Here is a 27,958-nt window from a genome sequence, read left to right as displayed (position 1 = left end):
TTCTTTTGTCTGTTCTAATGACTATGTCCTGCCGAACAAAACGGTTATTTTTATTAATATTTATGTTTGGTGAAACGGGCATCATCTTTTTTTTATTTGGAGGATCACTAATAATCTAGCTGTTCCTAGTCAATACACTATGGGCTTTACTTCATTCGGGTTTCTGCAGGATCTCTTGTACCCGACAATACTTCTGGAAATACTGACATCATTTTGGGGACTAGTGATCCTTTACTGTTCCTATAGATGGTTTTGGACACTGTTCCTTTTACATATTTAGTAGGTGAATGGTTGTTTTGTGCACATAGCGGTTCCTAGATAAATACCTCAAGGGGTCTAGTTGTCTAAATGGGGTAATTTATGTGTAGTTTCTATCCTTCATGCAGCTCAAAGCCTCTCCAAATGTACAGTGGGGCCTAAAACGTTTTCAAGAAAAATATGTGTCCTGAAAGCCACCGGGTGCTCTCTTACTTTTGGTTGTGCCGTGTGTCCAGGCAGCACATTAGGGCCACAATGGGGGTATTTTTGAACACAGGTGAAACGGTGATAGATTTTGGGGTGTGTTTCTTCATTCTCATGTTTGCTTTACAAAGAGCTCGGTCTTTAAAAGTGGATTTTTTTTTCCACCTGCTTTGCATTAAATTTAGCAAAAACCTTTGGGGTCAAAATTCTCAATACACCACTAGATAAATACTTTAAGGGTCTAGTTTTCTAAATGGGATAATTTATGGGGAGTTTCTATCATTCTGGAAGCTCAAAGCCTCTCCAAGTGTGCAGTAGGGCCTAAAACATTTTCAAGCAAAATATGTGTCCTGAAAGCCTCTGGGTGCTCTCTTCCAAGGCAGGACCTAATAGGCTTAACTGACAGTTGAAGAATGACAGTTACCATACACTGCACTACATAAGTAGTGCAGTGTATTGTACAGGAGATGGGAAGATCAGATCTTCAAGTCCGCAAGTAAGTGTAAAAAATAAATGTTAAGAAAAATAAATAAATTCAAAGTTTTAAGTAATAAAAACAATAACTCGCCCTATTTCTCTGATCGTTCTTTTATAATTGAAAAAAAATACGACAAAAAACTATACATAATTGGTATCGCTGCATTCGAAACGGCCTGAACTATAAAAATGTCACATTGTGACATTGTGTAATGTCGGGGTAGGGAAACAGACAAGTGAGCCCTAATCTACCGGCCACTCAGTCCCTGCCTACTTGCAACGACCCGCCCTAGGCGACGGGGTACAACTGGGCGACGGTCCCTACACTCAATAGGTGCACGACAGACAAACAGAGAAGGGTACAAAGAAGCCAGGGAAATGGGGAAGTTGCCCACGGGAACACCGTGAGCAACAAGCGAGTTGAACGAGCCGAGTCAAACCAGGAGATGAGCGAGGTACAAAAACGCAGAGCAGAAGAATGGTCAGTAAAGCCAAGGTCAATCACAAGCAGAGGATCAGTAGTTCAAGAAGCTGCAGCAGGGCCAGGAAACCAACAGAGAAGAATCACAAGCAAAGGAGGAACAGGAAAGGCAGGTATAAATAGACAGAGGGCGGGAGCTAGCTCCGTCTGGCCAGGCTGTGATAGGCTCTCCCACTCCTAAGCCTGCCATCCTGGGTGGTGGAAGATGGAGTCCGTCTCACAGACATAGAAGCAGGTGCAGACTGATTACCTATGGGCGTCGACACAGAAGTTGTGTCTGGCAGATCCTTTACACATTGATAAAAATCAATGACCGTATTTCTTTTGTTGGTCATCTTGTCTCACATAAAATATAACATATTTTTCGGACGATATGATGCAGTTTTTAGCAAGAATAAATCTTGCTAAAAAGTCCCTACGTCTTATAGTCTGCAGTCAAGGGACCCAGCATCGCCAGGCCCCCTGAGCGCTTCATCACAACCCCTTCCTGACCCATGACGTGCCGGCACATCATGGAGTGGGGGTGGGATGATGTATGGAGCGGGCTCACGCGCTGAGCCCGCTCCATCCACTGCAGGTGTCAGCTTCTGACACGCTGCTCTAACGGCCAGGAACAGCAATTTCACTGTTCCTGGCAGCTTAAAGGGGTTGTGCCATAAAACACATGTATCCCCTATCCAAAGGATAGGGGATACATGTGTGATCGATAAGAAGAACAGGGACCGAAAGTTACCAAGAGAGCTGCATGGGAAGCTGTGACTTCCGCGTTCTGTGTCCGGAAGCTTCATACGTAACTGCTACGCTGCTTACGTAACTGCCAATTACTACTATGGGAGTTAGGGAAACAGCGTAGCTCAGCGAGTTACGCTGTTTCAGTAACTCCACATGTAATCAAGTGGCCGCTGGTTCAAGTCCCCTAGGGGAACAAATAAAATGTGTAAAAAAAAAAGTTAGATAAATTTTCAGGAGTATAAAAAAAAAAAATACTAAATGTTCAAAAAAAAAACCTTTTCACATTTTTCCCCAAGCACAATGTAAAAAAGAAAATAATTTGGTATCGCTGCGTACGTAAAAGTGCGATCTATTACAATATACCGTTATTTAACTCGCACGGTGAGTTTAAAAATGTAAAACATCAGAATAGTTTTTTTTGTTTACCTTCGTGCTTACAAAATGAAATTTAAAAAAAGTGGTCAAAAAAATCGTATGTACCAAAAAATGGTGCCAATAAAACGACAGCTCGTCCCGCAAAAAATAAGCCCTCACACTGCACAATCGATGAAAAAATATATAAAAAAAGGTTTTGCCTCTCAGAATGTGGTGAAACAGAAATTTTCTGTTGTCCAAAACCTGGGTGCGTCTTATGGTCAGGTGCGTCTTATAGCCCGATTAATACGGTAATAAGTGATCAGAAAGTTGCAAGTACCCCAAAATGGTACCCACAAAAACGACCATTCTTTACGCACAAAAAAAGCCCTCCCACATCGATCTGAACTGAAAAATAAAAAAAGTTATGGCTGTCAGAAAATGGCGACACTAAAACATGATTTTTTTTAGAAAAGCGTATTTTTATTGTGGGCAAGTAGTAAAACATTACAGCAATACCAAATTTATATATATTTTTTAATCCTATCGACCCACAGAATAAAGTTAACATGATGTTTATACTGCACGGTGAACACTGTAACAAAGAAAAAGCAAAACAGTGCTGGAATGACTGTGTTTTGGCTTTCCCGTCTCCCAAAAAATTTAATAAATAGTAATAAAATAAATCGCATGTACCCCAAAATGGAACCAATAAAAATTACAGCTCGTTCCGCAAAAAACAAGCCCTCACACAGTTCCGTCAGCAGAAAAATAAAACGTTATGACTCTCAAAATGCAATGATGCTAAATGACGGCCCAGACTAATTGTTTAGGTCCAGTAGTTTTTCACTAAAAACCCCACATCACCATTTGCTAGACCCCACAGGTGACCCCATAGATGCAGCAGAAATGGGGAAACTTTAGGGCCTCGTGCTGCTTATAGGGCTAGTGAAGAAGTCAAAGATTAGTCAATACTGAAGCACAGATATTTAGTATAATACCCAAAAAACCCGGCCTCTGCATAAAGGATTATTTCAAAGCGTACCACACCAATCCATGGATTTATTATTCATTCACCCCATTATTACATCATCCTATTCTGCCCTGATGTACTCCGCCCAGTTTATATATACCCTGATGTACTCTGCACAGATTACATATGCTGCCACATTATAAACTGAAATACCAGTAAAACCCCAAACAAAACTACTACCAAGCAAAATCTGCACTCCAAAAGCAAAATGACGGTCCTTCTGAGTCTGGCAGTGTGGCCAAACAGCAGTTTATGACCAAATATAGGGTATTACTGTACTCTGGAGAACCCGCTTAACAATTTATGGGGTGTGTGTCTCCAGTGATACAAGCTGGGCAAAACACTTTGGGCACTGAAATGGCTTATCTGTGGAAAAATGCCAATTTTCAATCTGCAACATCTATTGTGTACTAATTTTTGCAAAACACTTGTGGGGTCAAAATGCTGACTAAACAGCAGTTTGCGATCGCATATGGGGTATTGCTATATACGAGAGAAAATGCTTTACAAACTTTAGGTGCTTCTCTCCTATAGTCCTTCTGAAAATGCTAAATTTTGAGCAAGAACTACATCTTATTGGAAAAAAATATATATATTTTTTTATTTTCACATCCCAATGCTAATAAATTCAGCAAAAACCTGTGCAGTCAAAATGCTCACCAAAATGGTAGTATACCAAATAGAATCTCCTTTCAGTGGTTTTTACTGTACTGGTTCCTCAGGGGCTCTGTAAATGCAACATGGCACCCAGGAATCAATCCAGCAAAATCTGTGCGCCAAATAGTGCTCCTTCCCTTCTGAGCCCTACCATGTATCCAAACAGCAGTTTATGACCACATATGGGGAATTTCCCTACTCTGAAGAAGTTGCTTTACACATGTTGTGGTGTTTTTTCTTCTTTATTTGTTGAGAATATGAAACATTTTGAACTACAGCTATGTCTTATTCGAAAAAATGTAATTTTTCATCTTCACTGCCCATTTCTAATAAAATCTATGAGACACATGTGGGGTCAAAATGCTCACTACACCCCTAGATGAATTCCTCAATGGGTGTAGTTTGCCAAAAGGAGTGACTTTTGGGGAGTTTCTACTGTACAGGTACCTTAGAGGATTTGCAAAAGCGACATGGTGCCAAGAAACCAACCCATCAAAATCTGCTCTCCAAAAGCCAAATGGCGCGCCTTCCCTTCTGAGCCATGACGTGTACCCAAACAGCAGTTAATGACCATATATGGGGTATTTCCCTACTCCGTAGAAGTTGCTTTACAAAGGTTGGGGTGCTTTTTTTTTCATTTATTTGATGAAGAAGGGAAAAATTTTGGGAAAAAAATTAATTTTTCATTTTCACTGCCCAATTCTAATAAAATCTATGTAACACCTGTGGGGTCAAAATGCTCATTACACCTCTAGATTCATTCCTTGAGGGGTGTAGTTTCCAAAATGGGGTATTTTTTTTTAGGGGTTTCCTTTATTTTGGCACCACAATGAGTACTTTGAGGGGTGCAGTTTTTAAAATGGGCTGATTTATGGGGGTTTCCCAAAATATAGGCCCCTGAAAGCTACTTCATAACTGAACTAGACCCTATAAAAATAGGCTTTTGAAAATTTGAGAAATTGCTGCTAAAGTTCTAAGCCTTACAAAGTCCTAGAAAAATAAAAGCATTTTCAAAAAATAATGCCAACATAAAGTAGACATATGGGAAATGTTAACGATCAACTATTTTGTGTGGTATTACCATTTGTCTTACAGGCAGATATAGATTCAAATTTAGAAAAATGCTAATTTTTGCAATTTGTCTAAAAATGTTGGTGTTTTTCACAAATAAGCAATTAATTTGTCTAACAAATTTTAGCACTGTAGTACAATTTGTCACAAGAAAATAATCTCTGAATTGTTTGGATAGGTAAAAGCATTCCAAAGGTATTACCACATAAAGTGACACATGTCAGATTTGAAAAAAATCTGCTTAGTCTTTCAGGACTGAGCCTGTTTTGTCCTTAAGGCTGGGTTCACACGAGCATGTTATGTCCGTAATGGACGGAACGTATTTCAGCCGCAAGTCCCGGACCGAGCACACTGCAGGGAGCCGGGCTCCTAGCATCATAGTTATGTACGATTCTAGGAGTCCCTGCCTCGCTGCAGGACAACTGTCCTGTACTGTAATCATGTTTTCAGTATGGTACAGTAGTTCCACGGAGAGGCAGGGACTCCTAGCATCGTACATAACTATGATGCTAGGAGCCCAGCTCCCTGCAGTGTGTTCAGTCCGGGACTTGCGGCCGAAATACGTTCCGTCCATTACGGACGTAACATGCTCGGCAGATTGAAAGGAGAGATTGGATATAATTAGACATATAGAACAAACATTGCATTAGAAAAAGCATGTGCACTGAAAGAAAAAAACATAATTACAGAAGCCATGCAAAAAATCTAAATGCATGTTAAACACATAGGGTAAGATTTATTAATACTGGCACACCTTACATCTGGTTGTGTCAGTCATTCCCCCAGTGCAGAATGCACTAGATTCATCAACAGAAAGCATGCTGGTGTAAATACATTGAGCAATCTGCCCATTACTGCTAGGAGCACTATTTCCAATATTGACAGGGGTCAGGAAGAGGGGGCCCGCTTTTGTTGATTGAAGTTTGACATACTCTTGGGTAATTTCTTTTACACAGGACAGAATGAAAGAAAAGTGCTCACCTTTTAGTGTTGTACTGAAAGCACAACCCCGTTGCTTGCTTTGTTTCCACGGGCAGCAGCCATTTTACTGTTCGGATCCAGTAAGTGGGCCACACGTCTTTAGGACAAACATCCAAAAATTGCAAAAAATAGGTAGGCGATGGCACTGCCCATTCAATTTTGAAAAATGTATCTACAGATAGATTTTGAAACCTTTATTTTCACAGGTGTAAGTAAAATCAACATGTTTCAGAACTGGACCTGTCCCTTCCTCAAGATCGGAAACGTGAAATGCGTAGATTACTTATACGTATTCTTGGACACGTTTTTTCAAAGTTGAACGGGTAGCGCCATTACCTTCCTATTTTTTGCAACTTTTGGATGTTGTTTTCTTTTAATAAGATATATTGCGAAGTTTCATATATTTAAATGTCCTACACATTTTTGCAAACAAATGTAATGATAGGTATGCTTTAATAATAATGATTATAATAAATCTCATATGTGATAATACTTAATGATAGTGATAGTAATTTAAAATGTAGACATATGATTAAAATATGTATGCGTTCATAAGTAATACTGGTTTATGTGTGTTCTATACACAGGAATAATTTCTGACACTGAAGATCGGTATAATTTGTTAAATCCAACATTGTTCATATTTGCGGAAAATGATCCCATCATTCCACTTGAACGGGTAAGGATGTGTAATTCAAAAAACATTCAATATGTGTAATTCAAAAAAGTTAAATAAGGATGGTGTAATAAAAGTCTGAATATTTTCCAGAAAATGTTTCATAGACCAGCAAATATCAAAGTAGGAATCTCTTCAATTAATATAGACTTTAAACTTGTGAAAAAGTCCTGGCGCTTGGATAAATAACCTTTTATTAGATTACCATCAAACTGTCATCCCCCATAGACCAGAAAGTGATGAAACAAGATGGGCTTATAGCAGTATGAACCAATTGGAATAAAGGCAATAAATGCTATAATTCTCTTCCAACCCTATGTCAAACGTTAGTAATCTACTTGACCCCATTGGGCGAAAAATGTATTATTGTAAAACGTTTGCACTCAATCTAAATTTGCTTGAACAGGTGTCAAATTATTATTGTTTTTTTTTTTTTTTTTTGTTTTTTTTTTAAATGTAGCTTTTATTTAATTTTCAATGAATATGTGTACAACTTAATCACAGAATGCAGTACATGTCAAAGCAGTACAAAGAAATGTGTGACTACAGCAAGGAAGTCTGGCTTTCTGAAAAGGGCCCTGGACTATATTGGTAACTACAAACAAGAAAACACCAAAAAGAATTAGGAGAAACAGAGGCCTTCTTGGGCCTATTACTTGTAGGGATCCTATGTAGTAACGGCAGGAAGGTTCATGAGGTGGGGAAGGCATAAGCTCTCCACAGTTCCCAAGGTCTCTTGATTGAATTAGGAGCTTCCCGTGACAAGGCAGCAAGTTTCTCTTTAACCATGTAGTAATTCTATCTCTGCTTGATGTCAGAAAAATCCAGCATTTGCTGCTTTCAAGCTTACCCATTAGCTGCTGCTCAAGCTATAAATAAAAAGGCAGCTAGTCTCCTGTTGAGGAGCACCTCACAAGTTCTATCCAGTAACTTTGTGAATCGGGTGGTAAAGTCTTATTCAAAGTCTACAGAATTTAGGATAAGACCACCAAGTGTGGAACATTTTTCCATGGGACAAGACAAATGTAACCGGGTCATCATCCACTATGGTTCCAGAGATCAAAATATGCCTGCCCTCTGGGTCCTGAACTGTGTTATAAAGGGTGTGGAATTTTTTTAAATTTTTCTTATCTTAGGCTTTATCTAGGAGAAATTGTACATGGAAAGGAGTCAAAAACCGAGGGGAGGAGGAGGTAAAAAGTGGGCTTTCTGCAAATAGATTAGCATGGATGCTATAAAAAGTAGTAAATAGTATAATGCCATAGTGCACTTGTCTTGGGAGATAAGGTCTCACATTGTGGGAAGCAATGGTGGCTTAGAAAGAGGGCAGTGTACAGTAGAGTGGCAGTGTCCTCAGCATACAGGTGGAGGGGCCCTGTGTAGAATTATAAATGGAAAAGGACACAACCCAATAGGTCAGGTGAAACGCACCGTCCAAGAGGCACAAGGCCCAAGGGGGAGCATCAAGAATGGGGAACAAGACATCAACAACAAAAACCAAAAGACACTTTGGAGAGGAGTAAAGCATGTCTAGCTCAGGCAGCCAAAGGTGGTGGAGATAAATCGAGTAAAGGAAAGGCAACAGAGGTGGCAGTGAATAACAAGTTAGAAATGAAGAGAGAGAAAACAGAGAGAGGGAGGAAATTGAAGGGATTCTTAAGAGAGAAGCAAGTCAAATGCAGGCCAAATAGTGTCCAAAGTAGATGAACCAACATTTCAGGTTGTTGGGGAAAGAGACAGGCAAGGCAGAGCCAACTATAAGCCCTTTGGGCATTGTGCAATGGGGAGTACTATGGCCATCAGTTGGTATGGGATGTTCAAATCTAGAAGCCTCATAGAGACAGTCCATGTTCACATTTGCAACGAGGATTCTGTTTATACTGGAAACCCCAACCTATTGACTTTTATATTAATTTGGTTTAGCCGTGTTATCCGTCATTTTGATGGGGAAAATTGCTTTACATGCAGTGCTGTTCTTCCCATCAAATTTGACTAAACTGCCAACAGAGGCTACAAACTGAGTCCGAACAAGGTAATGGTTACATTTGTGATGCACCAGCCATAAGGATTCCCAGATGCACCTTAAAGTCTACAGCGATAAGGTTAGAAATAGGGGCTCACATGTTAAAAGGGGCTGTAGAAATGAAGAGTGAGAAGGAGAAGGGAGTGAGATGACCAATTTTCAGTACATTACAGAACAACTTTGGGGGGTGAGAGAGAAGAGTACTTATCTGATGGTTAATGTGTGCAAAAGACAGCAGTTCCATTTTGATGATCCTTTCCATTGTTGTGACGAGTGTCATGTGCTGGAAGCAGAGCTGGAGTGTCCTTGGGAATGCTCCAAGTCCGCCATGCTGGAAGGTTTTGTGCATGGATTTCAAGACATTTTGCGGCCTTGGGTGACAACATTGTGTATTAGATTCATGCACAAAATGATAGGAAATTTTTAAACAAAAATATTTGCAAATTTGCTTTATTTTATGTCGTTAATTCATTTCAATAAAAAAAAGTTGAACAGTTGAAAAAGTGGCTTCACTAATTTTCTTTCTTTTAAATGGGTTGTCCAGTTTAGAAAAACCTTTTTAACATACCCCATTAGGGTATTATGAGTTAATAGAGGGGGTCTCCTGTTCAGGATCCTTAGGCTGGATTCACACGAGCACATTACGTCCGTAATGGACGGAACGTATTTCGGCCACAAGTCCCGGACCGAACACACTGCAGGGAGCCGAGCTCCTAGCATGATAGTTATGTACGATGCTAGGAGTCCCTGCCTCTCCGTGGAACTACTGTCCCGTACTGAAAACATGATTACAGTATGGGACAGTTGTCCTGCAGCGAGGCAGGGACTCCTAGCATCGTACATCACTATCATGCTAGGAGCTCGGCTCCCTGCAGTGTGTTCTGTCCGGGACTTGCGGCCGAAATACGTCCGTCCATTACGGAGGTAATGTGCTCGTGTGAATCCAGCCTTATTTCTTAGAGTGGAGAGCGACTACAAAGAGCGTCTCTCGCTCTTGAGGATCTCTCCTGCCTTGCAATGCACAGACAACTCATTCATTTAAATGTGCACTGTGTAATGCTCAATATCCCCTGTGGTAGCACTACGAGGAAATTGAACACTTACTGCCAGATTTCTCCACAGATAACAGCTAATCGCTAGGGGTCCCAGGAGGGGAACAATTTATTATCTGTCTATAGTCAAGGTATAAGAAGTATAAACAATGTAATTAAATTATGTTCATATAGTTATATGTTTGTGTGAATGGGTGGCGATGACTTCTCCTTGGGCAAAACTCTTTAATTGCATGGTATCCTCTATGGGTAAGGGGTATTATAGACTCCGGGTAGTCTCATTCCTGGGCGGCAAGTTGTGGGACATCCCAGGTACTGCAGTGCAGGAGCCCCCGAGATCTGCAAGTATAGGCACGTAGTCACATGTCTTGGAGAGCATTGTGGAGCCTCAACAGATGGAATAAAAGGGTGAAACTCTTGGTGCTAAGGGTTGAGAGTTTACCAGTGATCAGATAGTGACTCGTTCACCCCTCTTGTAGTTGAAAGAGGGCCTGTTGTTTCTGAGATACGTGGGGGATTTATGGCAACATTCATCCACCCAGATGCACAATATTTAAGGCGTGCAGTGCCAAGTAGCCAGGCAGGGAAAAGCCGCTAAAAGGACTGCTAAAGCCGAGTTGCCAAGTGAGGCAGTAGGCTCTGAGGCCTACTGTGTATGCAGGAGTTGGGACTTGGGTAAGTCATCACCAACAACCAGTGTAAAAAGTTTCCGTTGACAAAGATTGTGTTAAATGTATGTGTAACATTGTAAAAGTTCACCCACTCCAAGAGAAGTCAATTTTCATTAAAGATTCAATTTGTTATACACTCGTGCCTGCGACATTTATACACTGGTAAAAGGGGCCGGAACGTTTCTCCTGAAGTGGACTACTGTAGCAGCTAAATCTCGAGTCGCTACCAATCTCCATGTGTGGTCATGTACCCCCGTTACAAAGGGATCCTTCGAACAAGTAGGGATTGTGCAAAGGGGAGAACACCTTTAATGTATCCCTTGATATTGCACTGCAGTCATCACAGAAACCATCTTAAACTTTATCAATATAAATATTGATCCACTACATCCATTCTTGTTCTTGTGAAAGACAAATGTGCCCTAACTGTAAGGGGGTATTTACACGAGCGTGTGCGTTTTTGCGCACGCAAAAAACGCAGTGTTTTGCGTGCGCAAAAGGCACTTAACAGCTCCATGTGTCATCACATAGGATGTGCGGCTGCGTGATTTTCGCGCAGCCGCCATCATTATGACACTCCGTTTTGATGTTTGTAAACAGAAAAGCATGTGGTGCTTTTCTGTTTCCAAACATACTTTTGACTGCTGTTGCGCGAATAACGCACGTCCCACGGAAGTGCTTCTGTGTGGTGCGTGTGAGTTTCACGCACCCATTGACTTCAATGGGTGCGTGATGCGCGAAAAACGCAGAAATATAGGACCTGTCGTGAGTTTTACACAGCGGACTCACGCTGCGCAAAAATCACTGACAGTCTTCACTGCCCCATAGACTAACATAGGTCCGTGTGACACGCGTGAAAATCACGCGCGTTGCACGGACGTATTACACGTTCGTCTAAATAAGCCCTTACTCACATTTGTTGAGGGACAATTTCAATTTTGTTTTCTCACTTTTCACTTGACTAAATGTAACAAACTTGTTCAGTACCAGTACATGCCTAGCTCTAAATCAGATGATATCCCCAGTATGCCACCTACTATCCATTTAAAGGGGTTGTCCAGAGAAACCAAACTCTTACTTATTAACCTTATAAATAGATATAAACTTACTTACCAATAGTGATGCATTTCAACTTTTGTCCAGAATCACTAAACAGAACCCCTGGTCATGTGACCCCGGAAGCTCTGAAGTTTCAGCCTACCTGAAGACGCGCAGACACAGCAACACGTGACCTTCCAGCTTCCTACTCCTGTTGGTGTTTGCACTTTATCAAACATGTACACAAACAAATTACCAAAGGCAAAAAAAATACCCAGTCTACTAATCCATAGAGCTAGTATGGATCTAAAGAATAAATATAAAATGTTATTTTAATTAGTGTATTTAGTGTCCTAACACATGTTAAAAACCTGCAATGTAACATTTAATACAGTAGTTATTACGTTCTCCGCACCACAGTCTGTATCTATTGTACAAAAGCTGTACAATACAAAGCTAAATTTTTATCAGAGGGGTGTGTCTGCAGAATACTACACCCTTGTCAATATTCAGAACCACTTAAAGAGGCTCTGTCACCAGATTTTGCAACCCCTATCTGCTATTGCAGCAGATAGGCGCTGCAATGTAGATTACAGTAACGTTTTTATTTTTAAAAAACGAGCATTTTTGGCCAAGTTATGACCATTTTCGTATTTATGCAAATGAGGCTTGCAAAAGTACAACTGGGCGTGTTGAAAAGTAAAAGTACAACTGGGCGTGTATTATGTGCGTACATCGGGGCGTGTTTACTACTTTTACTAGCTGGGCGTTGTGTATAGAAGTGTCATCCACTTCTCTTCACAACGCCCAGCTTCTGGCAGTGCAGACACAGCCGTGTTCTCCAGAGATCACGCTGTGACGTCACTCACAGGTCCTGCATCGTGTCGGCACCAGAGGCTACAGATGATTCTGCAGCAGCATCGGCGTTTGCAGGTAAGTCGATGTAGCTACTTACCTGCAAATGCTGATGCTGCTGCAGAATCAACTGTAGCCTCTGGTGCCGACACGATGCAGGACCTGTGAGTGACGTCACAGATCTGCACTGCCAGAAGCTGGGCGTTGTGAAGAGAAGTGGATGATACTTCTCATCAGAACGGCCAGCTAGTAAAAGTAGTAAACACGCCCCGATGTACGCACATAATACACGCCCACTTGGACTTTTACTTTAAACACGCCCACTTGGACTTTTGCAAGCCTCATTTGCATAAATACGAAAATGGTCATAACTTGGCCAAAAATGCTCGTTTTTTAAAAATAAAAACGTTACTGTAATCTCCATTGCAGCGCCTATCTGCTGCAATAGCAGACAGGGGTTGCAAAATCTGGTGACAGAGCCTCTTTAATAGTAATTAAAAACACAATTTCAGTGCTCTATGGATTAGTAGTGCGAGAAACTGGGTATTTTTTGCGCATGCGCAGTATATCAGTGTGTACTTTACTCAAGCACTGACTGCACATACTCCATACTTCCCAGCTAATAAAATAATAGTTTAATTGGGATTGGGCGGAAAACATTGAAGAGGATGTAAACAGCTCAGATGGGGCGGACCTATTGGTAAATAAGTAAAGAGGGCGGGGATTAGGCTGCAGAAACAAGAGACAGGCAAGACGAGATATGTAGTTCCGAAGTGCCCAAGTCCCGCCTTCAAACCGGAAATGAAGGAGCGTTTGATCCGTGATATGGGGGTAAGTTACTGCTACTAAAATGTGTTTTAGTAGGTAGATAAGAATGTATTAATACTAGGGAAGCATTTAAAAAGTATTTGGGGAGGTTTTTTTTGTTGGTGGCCTTTGGACAACCCCTTTAACTTTTCCCATTCAATGGAAATGAGACGCACACCATGGTGGGAAACAACTTTCCTAACCAGTGGGTTGAGTCTTATGTCTTGCTTAGACTGCAGGGTAATGACTTTATAAACTTTAATGGGTGTTCATCACCAAAACTGTTAACTATATAACATAATATACAGTTAATAACCATTTAACAAATGTAAAATTAGGAATCCTGAGACCCTCTTCTTTGTTGAAGTGGAGGGCCATAGCTGTAATATAAATTCAACACTCGTAAATACAAAACATCCTGCCCAGCTGACATTGGCACCCTGATGTCACCGGTACGCCCAGGCACTGCATTGGACATGTGATACATTAACCCCTTGGCGGCATCCGACGTAACTACTTGACAACCACCAAGGTGGAGTATGGAGCGGGCTAACTGGCTGAGCCGTCTCCATATTCAGTGGGTGTTGGCTGTAACATACACTGCAACGACCGGGATCGGAGATAAATCAGATCCTGGCCTTTTAACCACTTCGATTCTTCAATCAAAAGCAAGCGCAGTATCTTAACCGTGAGAAAGAGGGGAGCGGCCCCCTCTGACAGCCTTACAGGTCCCTAGTGACACGATTGCGGATTTCTGATGATTGTCATGACAGCCTGGGGGCCTAATAAACGCCCCCAGGTCTGCCATCTTTGTGCTTCTATTAAGCCCTGCCAGAGGCGGGGGTTATTTGAAGACAGTAAATAGCACAATTCACTGCAAAACATAAGTTACTGGGTTCAATTAGTAGGAGCAGAAAGATGGCAGACCTGGGGGTCTTCATTGTGCAATCGATCCAACAATCGCTAGTTCAAGTCCCCTTGGTAAACTAATAAGAAGTTGTTTGTTTTTTTTAAAACTTTTTTCCATGCTGCTTCCACGGCCTCTGCTCCGGTTCCTATACCCTCCATTCCCTCATGCTCGTCCCGAGCTCCACTCACCCGATCCGGACGCTCTGCTGGCTCTGGGCGTCGTCAGGTAACTGGATCTCTCACCTCCCTCCACGGCCGGCATCCACGATGTACGGCTACAGCCACCAGAGGACGCACACGCTGACTCTTTCCTTCTTAAAGGGCCAGCGCGTGGCAAAATCCTAAGACTTCCTATTTAAGGATCCTCCCCCTTAAGTTCAACCAAGTTAAAGGGAAGGTGTCACGAAAAAAAAAAGTTTATATGTTTTTGCTTTTAGTATGTTATTAAAATAAATTTTATTTATTTGTGTGTTTTGTAATTTACTTTTTTCATTCTTTTACTTCTCTATGGGGGCTGCCATTTTTTTTTTCATCTCTGTATGTGTCGATTAACGACACATACAGAGATGGAATACGGCACATACATCCCGATAGTAAATGCGAATGGGAGCCGTTCCATTCACTATAGCGTACGCCGTCTGTGTGGGTGGGAACGGCGCATGCGCCGCTCCCACACAGTCCAAAAGGAAGGTCTTCGGCCGAGCGACATCCGGCGCCATTTTCATGTGGACCGGAAGCCGCGGCCGGACAGTAAGATGACTACTTCCGGTCGCAGCTTCCGTCCATATGTTCAGATGCAAGCACTAGGAGCAGAGGGAGCGGAGGGAACAGCGGCGGCGGCAGGAGCAGGTAAGTTATGTTTGTGTATGTTCGTGTTAGGGTATGTGCACACACACTAATTACGTCCGTAATGGACGGACGTATTTCGGCCGCAAGTAGTGGACCGAACTCAGTGCAGGGAGCCGGGCTCCTAGCATCATAGTTATATACGATGCTAGGAGTCCCTGCCTCTCCGTGGAACTACTGTCCCGTACTGAAAACATGATTACAGTACGGGACAGTTGTCCTGCAGCGAGGCAGGGACTCCTAGCATCGTACATAAGTATGATGCTAGGAGCCCGGCTCAATGCACTGTGTTCGGTCCGGGACTTGCGGCCGAAATACGTCCGTCAATTACGGACGTAATTAGTGTGTGTGCACATACCCTTATACTGTGTGATTACACTGTATCTAATCCTCCTATGTCCTTTGAACATTCAACCCCCTCCTTTCTCCTGGCACTAGCCAGGATAAAGGAGGGGGGATTGTATGAGCACACTAGAGCGTGTGTGTCTACACCAAATTTGCAGCATAAAGCAATGAGGTTGCTTTACCACATTGCAATGCTGCAATTTTGGGAATTGCTCCCCCTAGTGACCAGCGCATGGAAATGTTAAAAATTAGAATCTAATTTATAATATTTCCTGACTTGGGAAAAAATTAAGAACAATGTGTAATCATTTATTGACTAACAGTTTAACTAAAAAAAAAATACAATATTTTTCTAGCGACACATGCCCTTTAACCCTGTGAGCTTCCCTGTACCCAGTTTCCCTGTTACCTTGCCTTCTGCCTTTGTCTGCATTTCCCATTGTGACCTCTGCCGGAACTTGTACTATCCTTGCCTGCCTTGACCCATTTCTATCCATACCCGTTATGACGTCTGCTGCCTGTCCTGACTTCTGGCCTATTCATCTGAATGCCTCTAAACCTGCTGTGCCAAGCGTGCCCTGGGTTACAAGCACCATCTCCCAGATGACACAGAGGATCCACAAACAAACCGGTGAGAACCGTTATACATGTACCCTGAAATAATATCAACTACAGCTCGCCTCACAAAAAACAATCCCTCAGATCGCCCAATCGACGGAAAAATAAAAAGTTATGGCTCACAGAATATGGCGACAGAAAAATGTTTGTTTGTTTTTTAAAAACATTTATTTTTTCTTTGTATAAGTAGTAAACTATATAAATTTGGTATCGTCGTAATCGTATCGACCCACAAGTAAAGTTGTCATCTTGTCTTTACCGCAAAGTGAACACCGTGAGAAAAATAACTTTTTATAAACAATGGACGATTCACTATTGTTTCCCATTCCACCCCACATAGATTTTTTTTTTATAATTTCCCAGTATATTATATGCTACATTAAATGGTGCCAATAAAAACCACAAATCATGCTCTCATACGGCTGTGTTGACGGAAAAATAAAAAGATTGCTTTTGGAAGGTGTAGAGGAAACAATTTAAAAACAAGATCTGGCGGCATCTCCAAGGGGTTAATGGTGGTTGACCAGCTTGATAGGCGAGCTGATACCTGCCAACTGTAACATCTTATAATAGGCGCATAGAAAAACCTCACATACAAAACAAATGCAAACAACTCTGATATGACCTAATCCAAAAAAACACTTTATTATACAACAAAGCTCTTAAAGATTATGGGGTTAAGGAGTAACGATAATTGTCAGAAATGCGGTATACATCAAGCAGTTCTCATCCACTTGTGGCGTTGTCCCAAGTTACATAGATACTGGAGTGGAGTAGCAGCATCTATAAGGTTCCAATCAAACCGATGCTATTTATTTATGGCACCTCCGGTCTTCTGAAAGACTGGTTGTAGCATTCTAATTAGAAATATTTTGTTTCTGGCAAGATTGGTTATCATTTAGAAATAGATCTCAAAAGATTTCCCATGGGAAGTAGAATGGCACCATAAGGTGAATAGAGTGATGCTTTTAGAAAGATCATATTACTTGACGCTAAGCAAAGAGGATTTTTTTTTTATATGAGATCTCTAACAGATGGATAGTGTAAATATCCCCCAAACAGAAAAAGACCAAGGGTCTGGTTTAAAATTTGTTACTAGCTGTTTGAGGAGTAATCTCTCTCTCTCTCTCTTTCTCTCTCTTCTCTTTCTCTCTCTCTTTCTCTCTCTCTCTTTTTCTCTCTCTTTTTCTCTTTAAAGGAACAGTGTCATCGCAAATAATTTTTTTATATGTTAAAGATGTTAGTGCTTTAATAAAAACGTTTATTTTCATTTGTGTGTTTGTGTTTTACTGTTTCTTATTTTTTACACTTTTTCTTCCCTATGGGGGCTGCCATTTTTTGTTCCATTTCTGTGTGTGTCGATTAACGACACACACAGACATGGAACACGGCAGCCACAGTCCCATAGGGACTGCGAACGGCTCCCGTCCCATTGACTGCCGTGTACGGCGTCTGTGTGGGAACTGCGCATGCGCCGCTCCCACACAGTCCTATTCTAAATTGACGCCGTCCGGCGCCATTTTCCTGTGGACCGGAAGTCGCGGCCGGACAGTAATATTACTACTTCTGGTCGCGGCTTCCGGACTTGTGCACATGGAACAGCGGCAGCAAAGGGAGCGGACGGGCCGGAGGGAGCCGCGGCGGCAGGAGCAGGTAAGAGATTTCAATGTATGTTAGTGTTTGTGTGTGTTTACTACTGTATGTAAACCTACTACACTGTGGGTTACCTCAAAAAATGGCGACACACAGTGTAGGAGGTTAAACCTTTCAAACCCCTCGTTTATCCCGGCACTAGCCAGGATAAAGGAGGGGGGGATGCTGAGAGCTCACTAGAGCGAGGGCTTTTAACCCAATGTTGCAATGCTGCAATTTTGGGAACAGCTCCATCTAGTGACCAAAAATGGGTAGTATTATAAATTAGAAATAATTTATAATATTACATGGACTCGTGCAAAAAAATAAAAAAAATTTGAACAATGTTTAATCACCCACACACTAAATGTTTAATTTTTAAAAAAAAAAACATGTTTTTCTGGCAACACATTCCCTTTAAGTAAAAGAAAAGGAGAGTACTTACAGGGACTTTTATACCTCCTTCTAACTCCGGTTTATAAACCCCTAGGCGCACCAGGACGCAACTGTACATCCCTGCTGCCAGTGTCTTAGCGCACAAGGACGTACAGTTACTGAGTTTTTCCCGGTGCACACTGTCGGCGACAGTGTGTATCGGGAACCGGGAGGTCAGCTGTCGCCGACAGCTGACACTCCACTCTTTCCGACCAGCGGTCCTTCGCCGCTGATTTCGGCGAATTAACCCCTTCAATTCGGCGATCAGGTGCAATCACCGAATTTTGGGGGTTTCTAACATATCGGCAGACCCCGGTCCAAAATCGCGGGGTTTGCCGATAGTTACTATGGCAAACGGAAGCCAAACAATGGCTTCCGGGTCTACCATGGACGGAAGCCCATCAGGACCAACCTTCGGCTGGTCCTGATAGGCTTCCTGTCAGAGTGACAGAAAGTCACTGTGTCGTTCCCGATGGCACACTGTCGGCGACAGTGTGCATCGGGAACTTGGAGATCAGCTGTCCCCGACAGCTGACACTCCAGTGTTGCCGATCAGCGGCTCATCGCCGCTGATTTCGGCAATTAACCCGTTACATGCGGGGCTCGATTGCGATCTCCGCATGTAGCGGGTTTGTAGCGCATCAGCAGCCCCCATGCAATCGTGGGGGCTTCTGATGCTTGTGATGGCACCCGCGGGCCAGACAACGGCCCCCAGGTCTGCCATGTATGTCAGCCTATGAGGATCAGCCTCTGCTGATCCTTGTAGACCAACTGTCAGAGTTACTGTGACGTCACACTGACAGTTGGAATACGTTACACTACCCAGGTAGTGTAATGTATTCTAGCAGCGATCAAAGCTGCAGGTCAAGAAAATAAAGTGTAAAAAGTAAAAGAAAAGTTAATAAACAAAAATATAAAGTGTAAAAAGTAAAAAAAGTTAATAAAAATGTTTTATAAAAGTGTAAAAATAAGTTGTTTTTTTTCCTATAATAAGTCATTTATTATAGGGAAAAAATGAAAACGTTAAAAAAAAGTACACATATTTGGTTTCACCGCGTTCGTAACGGCCCAAACTATGAAACTATAATGTTAATTTTTCCGCACGGTGTACGCCGCAAACAAAATAAACGGAAAACTATGTCAGCATCGCTATTTCTTGGTCACCACCCCTCCCAAGATATAGAATAAAAAGTGATCAAAAAGTCGCATTTACCCCAAAATCGTACCAATAAAAACTACAACCCGTCCCGCAAAAAACAAGACCTCCCACAGCTTTTTTGACGAAAAAATTAAAAAGTTACGGCTCAGAATAGCGTGTCCCAGAAAATAAATTATTTTATAGAAACGTCATTTTATTGTGCAAACGCTGCAAAACTTTAAAAAAAACTATACACATATGGTATCGCCGTAATCGTACCGACCGGCAGAATAAAGTAAAACTTAATTTACTGCGCACGGTGAACGCTGTAAGAAATAAAGAATTGAAAGTGCCAAAATCGTTGTTTTTTGGTCATCTTAGCTCTAAAAAGATCCTGTGGGGTCAAAATGCTCACTATACCCCTAGAAAAATGCCTTGAGGGGTGTAGTTTCCAAAATGGGGTCACTTTTGGGGGGTTTCCACTGTTAGGTACCACAAGACCTCCTCAAACCTGACATGGTGCCTAAAATATATTCCTAAAAATAGGAGGCCCCAAAATCCCCTAGCTGCTCCTTTGCTTCTGAGGCCGGTGCTTCAGTCCATTAGGACACTAGGGCCACATGTGGGGTATTTCTAAAATCTGCAGAATCTGGGCAATAAATATTGAGTTGCGTTTCTCTGGTAAAACCTTCTGTGTTACAGATTTTTTTTTTTATTACAAATGAATTGCGGTAAAAAAAAAAAAATTTTGTAAATGTCACCTCTACTTTGCCTTAATTCCTGTGAAACGCCTAAAGGGTTAAAATACCTTCTGAATGTGGTTTTGAATACTTTGAGGGGTGCAGTTTTCAAAATGGGGTGATTTATGGGGACTTTCTAATATATAAGGCCCTCAAAACCACTTCAGAACTGAACTGGTCCCTGAAAAAATGGCCTATTGACATTTTCTTGAAAATATGAGAAATTGCTGCTAAAGTTCTAAGCCTTGTAACGTCTTAGAAAAATAAAAGTACGTGAAAAAAAATGATGCAAACATAAAGTAGACATATGGGGGATGTTAACTAGTAACTATTTTGTGAGGTATTACTATCTGTTTTACAAGCAAACACATTTAAATTTAGAAAAATGGTAATTTTTGCAAGTTTTTGCTAAAATTTGACGTTTTTCACAAATAAATATTGAATATATCGACCAAATTTTTTCACTAACATAAAGTACAATATGTCACGAGAAAACAATCTCCGAATCGCTTGGATAGGTAAAAGCGTTCCAGAGTTATTACCACATAAAGTGACACATGTCAGATTTGAAAAAAATCCGCTGTGCCACAAGGCCAAAACAGGCTGTGTCCTAAAGGGGTTAAAGGGAATATGTGGGTTAAAGGGAATATGTCACAAATTAGTAAGTTATTTATTTATTTTTTTTGTGTATTTTTTTTTTCTTCCACACGGGGGTAAGTATTAAAAACGAAATAATAATTTGACATGTTTTCCTAAGTTGGCCACCAGAGGGAGCACTTCCCATAATTACAGCAAGGTGAATCCGGCAAAGATTGAAAGATCCCAGTAAACCGGATTGAAACGTTGCCTGCCTGTGGGGTGCTGTCTCAATTCTTTTGTTTGCTATATATATATGTACATTTTAGAAGTATTTACTAAGTTGTAGTACAAAAAAATTACTATACTACAGCAAACTTAATAACAAAACCTGTCGTATAGAAGATTTACTACAGCACCTCAGAATTTTTTTTAATTAAAAATATATTTTTTTGTTTTATATTTTTAAAAAGTGAAGAACATCTATTATTGTTTTTTTTTTCTTGATTGAGAACGTCCCTATCTAATGCTAACAATCTAACCCTAATGCTATATATACTGCATATCTATGCTAAATAGCTAATAAACGGTCTATAACCATCCCTAGTACACTATACTTAAACTAACCCTAATGCTATATAACAAACTTCCCTGACACTAATATATGATCAACTAATTTATACGCAGTTCCTTAACGCTACTTGATTCTAACTTACTAACTAAACCTATTAGGCTGAATTCACACATCACGTAATTGTTGCAGGTTTTGATGCAGATTTTTGAGCCAAGAGCAGAAGTAGTTTCAAAAGAAATGGGAAATATAAAGGAAGAACTAATACCTTCCTCCTAGATCCGCTTCTCGCTGTGGTTCATATATCTGCATGAAAATCTGCAACAAATATGCGATGTGTGAATCCAGACTAAACGCTACTGCACATCAAATGCCCTACCTATGTATTTACTCACTAACCGAGTGAAAGAAAGCCCCGCATTTGTCGATGATATTAATGATTCATAAATGCACCCAGACTGTTTCCTGTGAAAATATTTACGCATCAATATAGATAGTACATGTATAGTATATAGCTTTGAGTGTTAACCCTTAATTACATTGTTTGGTGAAAATAAAATTTGATGTAGTTTAGTGTTGTGCTGTATGTTACATCTTTATGTTGGCTTAATTTATTTTCAGGTACACTCATTGGAGGAAAAACTCAAAATGCATGCAACGGTTGAGTTCAAAGTGAAATTGTTTCCAAACCAGACGCATGGATTTGCACACAGAAAGAACGAGAATATTAATCCTGAAGATAAACCACAAATTGAAGAAGCAAGAAAAGATATGATTGAATGGCTGCAAAAATTCATCAACTAATTCTAGATGTTTAAACATTTAACCATTGTGATCAGTATAAAAAATCAGTTTTAAAAATTATTTCTTAAAATGAGCAAAAATTTGTAAAATTCCCAGTTTTGAAAAAGCAGGAAGTTTACTTACTCAGGACTTATTTGAACCATTAAAGGTCGGTTCTTACAAGTATGCCAACTTTTGCAACCAACTGATTGAGCTCTCAGAATCTAGAACCACCCGTACCTTTTAGCTCGCATGCTAACCTGTGGTATGATATCTTCTCCGGTAATTTTTACATGCAAAATATCTTTATCCACCATGTTACATGGTCACAAATTTTTACTGAAAAAATTATTTTCCTTGACAAATTCTAGTTCTTTCATGTTGACACCAAATAAAAATAAACTAATAATTTGTATGCATGCATTTATTACTCATATTTGTGAAATCTGTTCAATACTATCATAATAATTCACATATTTGATTGATCTTATATACTTTGTGGTAAAGGTACCTGGAAAAGAAATAAAATATTTTGGATGACTGATGTTGTGCCTTTATTTAAGAAAAGTAAAATGATAGGACCGGGTAGCAATTTAATAATAAAAATGCTGTACCTTTAAAAAAATGTCATGGCATTGGAACATACCTGCTATTTAGAAAGCCTGAAAAAAATGCTCATAGGGAGAGAAGTAATGAGCCAGCAAGGAACACACAAGATAAAGCAGCTGCAAGAGAATTCCTATCACTTGGGCAGCTTGTGTTTGTTTTCCTCATTCCAGTATCCTCTCTGTGTCTAGTGCTCTTGCAGGTCTCCCTAATGGCGCTATTACAGCGGCCAATTTTGGCCGCTACAACGAGCGCCGATCAACGAGAGAGCTCGTTGATCAGTGCTAGTTTGCTCCTGTCACAAGGAGCTATGTATTGGGATGAGTGGTCGTTACTCCGATCACTCGCCCCCATACATTATTATCATATCGGGAGATTTGGTGTCGACAAAGATAACATTTCAGTTTTTTAAAACGATACGATCAGCAGATGAATAAGCGTTGGCTCGTTCATCTGCTGATCGCTGCCCTGTTTACACAAGGCAATTACCGGCAACAAGCGTTCTATGAACACTCGTCTGCCTGATAATCGCCCAGTGTAAAACCCCCTTAACTTATTGACGAGATGCAGCTGGATACTGACAGAAGGTTGGTGTGACGTAGCATAATAAATATGTGGATTATATTAATTCACTCATCTCCATAAATCTAATACAAATAACTTGTAGTGTTAATTTTTTTTCAAGACAAGCATTCAAACCCCTTTTAAAGGCTATGTACACTTTTTTTTTTTTTAAAACAGGTCAGTCAGTGTGTTCGGCGTAATTTTATAAATAGTTTTTATTAAAAATTTGTTTTACTTTTTAAGACACAGCTGAACTATAGTCTCTATACAGAGCAGCTGTATCGATCGCTATGACCTGAAACCGCAAGTGCTGCGGACAGGTTCAGTGTCAGCGAGTCACGCAGGATCCATGTGTAACCTATCACATCTAAGTTATGACCCGCTGACACTGAACCCATCAGGTCCGCGGGACTGAAGGGAACAAGATTTATCACTAGCTACAGCTGCTCTGTATATATAATACAGAGCAGCTGTATCTAAAAAAGTAAAACAAATTTTTAATAAAAAGAATTTCGTTTTTAAAGTTACACCAAACACTGACTGATCTGTTTGTTAAAATAAAAAAATGCCCTTCAAAGGATAATCTTTCAACTAATTAACCATCATAATATCCTATCGCAGAGAGTTCCATAGTCTTACTGCTCTCACAGTAAATCTCTTCTGTGTTGATGGTGAAGCCTTCTTACCTCTAGACATAGTGGATGCCTCTTTGGTATAGTTACAATCTCCACAGATCGATGTGAGAGAAACATTTTTAATTTTAAATGGCTACATGATTAATTTGGTCTAAATATTAATTTAATTAAACTAACTTCAACGCTATTCTGATAGATACTAGTTTCGAGTCTAGAATTGCTACTTTACCATTATACCACATACAGCTCCAGGTTAAAAAAAAAAAAATGTGGTATCTTTGCTTCAGAGACTGAGCTATTCAACATACTGGTGGCCTCAAGGTCTGTGGAGGCCGGGTTGTCTTGGGAGAGGGAGGTGAGGCGAGGCTTTGTCTTACTTGGGGCAGATGTGATGAAGTGTCTGAAATACATGTAAAAAGAGAGTGAAGTGTTTGGTGTAGATATATGGGGGGGTGTAGCAGTAGGGGATACAAAGTTGGACAGTGCAAAGGTAGGGTATTACCTGTGAGGCATTAATGCAACATCAGGATGAGCGATAGCAGGACCACCTACCTCACCAGGGCAGCAGTCACTGGGATTTCTCTATCTCCCAACATGCAGAAGAGGAAGATCATTGTCCTGCGGAGGTAACTGGAATCCATCAACCCCAGTAAGTGTTCCCACTCAAAGTGTGGGAGAAAAGGGAGTGACTCTCTATGTCTGTGGAACCAGATACTTAGGTGACTCAGGAGAGTAGCCCATTTGAGCACACGGGGGGCTACAAGGTCACATGTTTGGTGAAAGCGATCTCGTTGTGTGTCTGCATCCTGGAAACTTTTCATATATTAAAAAAGTGTTTGAAAGCCCCGAGAAGGAATGCAAAGTCTTGGAGTAGTGATAGCAGGCTAAGGGAGCTGGCGCAGAGTCAATTGGTAATGAGGGTGCTGGGACAGGATACAGTAGGTAAGTCTGTTTTCTATTGCCAACATCTGGTCACTTGCTGCAGAAGCTATTAAAGAGCTAATGTATGGAAATTATGTGGATGTGTTTGAACAATCAAGGGAGACTGTAGCGGCAATAAATGAGGGCATCAGGAAGAAAATAAACAGAAGAGATCCATTGTGGAATGGGTAAAGGGTTTCGTGGTGTAATGAGACACAAGCCATGTTGAAACAGGACCTATAACTTCTTGGGGTAACCTCATAGAATAATAGGAGACCAAAATATAAAACCTTTCTCATATATATGTATATATAATTAGGCATATTAAAACATTTCCGTTCTAATTTCGGATAAAAGCTCTGCCCCTTGGAATCCACTTCCTATAGCTACTCCATTAAATCAAAAGAAGGATAACTCCTACATGGCACAGATCATATAGCTGACAAGTTTAGAAATTTCTATCACAAGCTCTACAACATCTCAACATCAGAATTAATCTGACCAGCACTCATAAAGCCAACTTAACCCAGAGCTTCTTAAATTCTCTTATCCTTCCATCGACATCACCTGAAGAAAGAAACTGATTTGTTAAGCCTTTAACACTACTAGAACTGGAAAAGCCCTTATTACAACCCCATGAGACCGGAGACCAGGACCAGATGGTCTACCAGCGATGTCATTTTAATACATTTAAACACATATTGATGCCCCAATTGCTGAAAGTTTTTAATGATATGTTACTGGGAAACCCATTACGTGACCGCATGCTTCATGTGTACATATCGGTTATTCTAAAAGAAGGAAAAGATCACACCCTTTGTAGCAATTATCATCCCATTTCCTGGTTAAACAATGACCTAAACTCTTCGGCAAAATAAATAGCCTTATAACTTAAACCCCACCTTATCAGGCTTTATTCCGGGTAGGAAAGGAAAGTAATTCACAACACGTCTTATACACCTAATAAACTTAGCAAAATAAAAATGTATTCCTTTAGTTCTTGTTAGAGAAGAAGGCATTTGATAGAGTAGACTGTGACTTCATGTTGGCCATTACACAAATTCGGTCTCCCATCTGAATTTCTAATACTATTCTCTCAATGTAGCCAACCCATCAGTTAGCATTATAATCAATGGTACTAAGTTGGCCCCCTCTCAATAAGAAACAGCACAAGACAGGTGTCACGATCCCTGGGTATGTGGACCCACTAGGCCGCACCGCCATAGTGGTGTAGCAGCTGGACAAACAATACAACGTCCTAGTACAAGAATACCTTTGATAGTCCAGAAAGTATCAGAGGCTTAGGCACTGATGAACTTGAAGGCAGATGACGCCACACGTGGCGGATTAAATCAGGCGTAGCAGATGACACCAGTTGTGGTGTAAGTCAGCAACACGACTCCAACACTCTAAGACATAGGAACAAATACAGCACAGGATTCAGGTAGCAGAAATGAGAACAGGATAACACTAAGGGACCATTTGCTAAGACTAACATGGGTATACACAACAACGCTCAGCAAGGAGTGAAAGGGTAGAGCCCTTTTTATAGTCCAGGGTGATCATGGGCAAATTAGTAACTGGTTACATGTGCGCACGCTGGCCCTTTAAGGCCAGGGTGTGAGCGCACCCTATGGGACACAGCGGAGCGGAAAAGAGAGCTAACGTCTTATAGGAAGGAGATGTCGGCGAGCACGCGGCCGTCGAGGGGTAAGTCGGAGCAACGGGACGTGGACGTTACCGTATCCCCCCTTTTCTTGGGACCAGAATGAGAGAGGAATTTCTTAATGAGTGTAGGGGCATTGAGGTTCTCTTCTGGCTCCCAGGACCTCTCTTCTGGACCAAACCCCTTTCAATTCACCAAATAAAAAGTCCTTCCTCCTAATCATTTGTAATCCAGGATCTCCTTAACCTCAAACACATCAGAAGAACCGCTGGGTGCAACTGCAGGGCTAGGAGTTTTAATGTAGTGGTTCAGGACCACAGGCTTCAGGAAGGACACATGAAAGGAGTTGGGGATTTTAAGGGTAGAAGGCAGCCGAAGCTTATAGGAGACAGTTAATTTGTTGCAGGATCTCAAAAGGTCAGAGGAACCTGGGAGCAAATTTGCACGAAGGCACGTTCAGACGGATATTCCTTGAGGACAGCCAGACTTTGGTACCAGGAAGATGCTGAGGCGGCTATCTTCTCTTAGTATCCGCCTTACGCTTCATGCGATCGACTGCCAGCAGAATAGAGGACCGGGTCTGCTGCCAGATTTGTAGAAAGTCCCCAAATGCAGAGAAAGCTGTGAGTACCTGGGATGTAGCCAAAACAGGTAGAGATCTTAGTGGATGTTGGCCGTAGACAATGAAGAACAGTTTGGAAGCAGTGGACTCACTTGTGTGGTTGTATGAGAACTCGGCCCATGGAAGAAGCTGTACCCAGTCATCATGCTGCACGGAGATGAAGTGGTGAAGATAATTCTCCATCATTTGGTTAATCCTCTCGACTTGGCTATTGGACTGGGGATGGTAGGCTGAGGAAGTCCAATTTCACATCTAGGAGTTTACAGAGGGCTCTCCAGAATTTAGTGGTGAACTAATCAGACACGATAAGGAGGGGAATGCCATGCGAGCGGAAGATGTGCTGGTTGAAGATATTAGCCAGTCGAGAGGAAGAAGGTAGGCCGGTCAGCGGAATAAAATGTGCCATCTTCAAAAACGGTCCACCACCACCCAGACCGTATTACATCCTGCTGAGGGAGGAAGATTTGTGCAGGAAGAGACAATGTCCACAATATCTTTGGGCAGCGTGGGCCACCAGAAATTATGAGCAATTAAACCTCGAGTCTTACGAACACCCACGTGCCCAGCCAGTGCCCCAGCGAAAGATTCTCTTCCTGTTTGCCAACCGCACAAAATTCCTCCCCGCAAGTATGTGTCTAACTTGCAGGGGATCAGCCAATATAATGCAGGAGGGGTCTATGATACATTGTGGGGATTCAACAGTGTCCTCTGTTTCAAATAACCTGGACAGGGCATCGACCCTCACATTTTTGTCAGTGGGACGGTAGTGGAGCACAAATCGGATGAAGAACAGAGTGGTCGGCGTCCTCTAGTAGATGGCCACTAACTCCCGATCCCCAATAGAGTAATTGCGCTCTGCAGGAGAATAAAGTCTAGAGTAGTAGCCACATACTACTGCCTTTCCTTTGAAACTTCTCTGAAACAGAAGTGCACCTGCACCAACAGAGGAAGCGTCCACCTCCAACGAGAACTGTCGAGACA

At 41.3% G+C, this 27,958-nt stretch overlaps 1 protein-coding gene across 2 annotated transcripts in view; it reads left to right on the top strand.

Moving 5' to 3' along the window:
- The window catches only part of LOC142652836 (carboxymethylenebutenolidase homolog), a 103,291-nt gene extending 80,784 nt beyond the window's left edge, over positions 1-22,507 (top strand). For both annotated transcript variants that reach the window (XM_075828522.1, XM_075828521.1), the window contains 2 exons: positions 6,836-6,927; positions 21,802-22,507. In XM_075828522.1, coding sequence (XP_075684637.1) covers positions 6,836-6,927; positions 21,802-21,984 — 275 coding nt within the window. In that variant the 3' untranslated portion in view covers positions 21,985-22,507. The remainder of the gene's footprint in view (positions 1-6,835; positions 6,928-21,801) is intronic.
- Positions 22,508-27,958: the final 5,451 nt, after the last annotated feature.

The sequence above is a fragment of the Rhinoderma darwinii genome, chromosome 5 (assembly GCF_050947455.1).
Source record: "Rhinoderma darwinii isolate aRhiDar2 chromosome 5, aRhiDar2.hap1, whole genome shotgun sequence".
NCBI classification, from domain to species: domain Eukaryota; kingdom Metazoa; phylum Chordata; class Amphibia; order Anura; family Rhinodermatidae; genus Rhinoderma; species Rhinoderma darwinii.
This window is presented reverse-complemented; position numbering and strand designations above follow the sequence as displayed.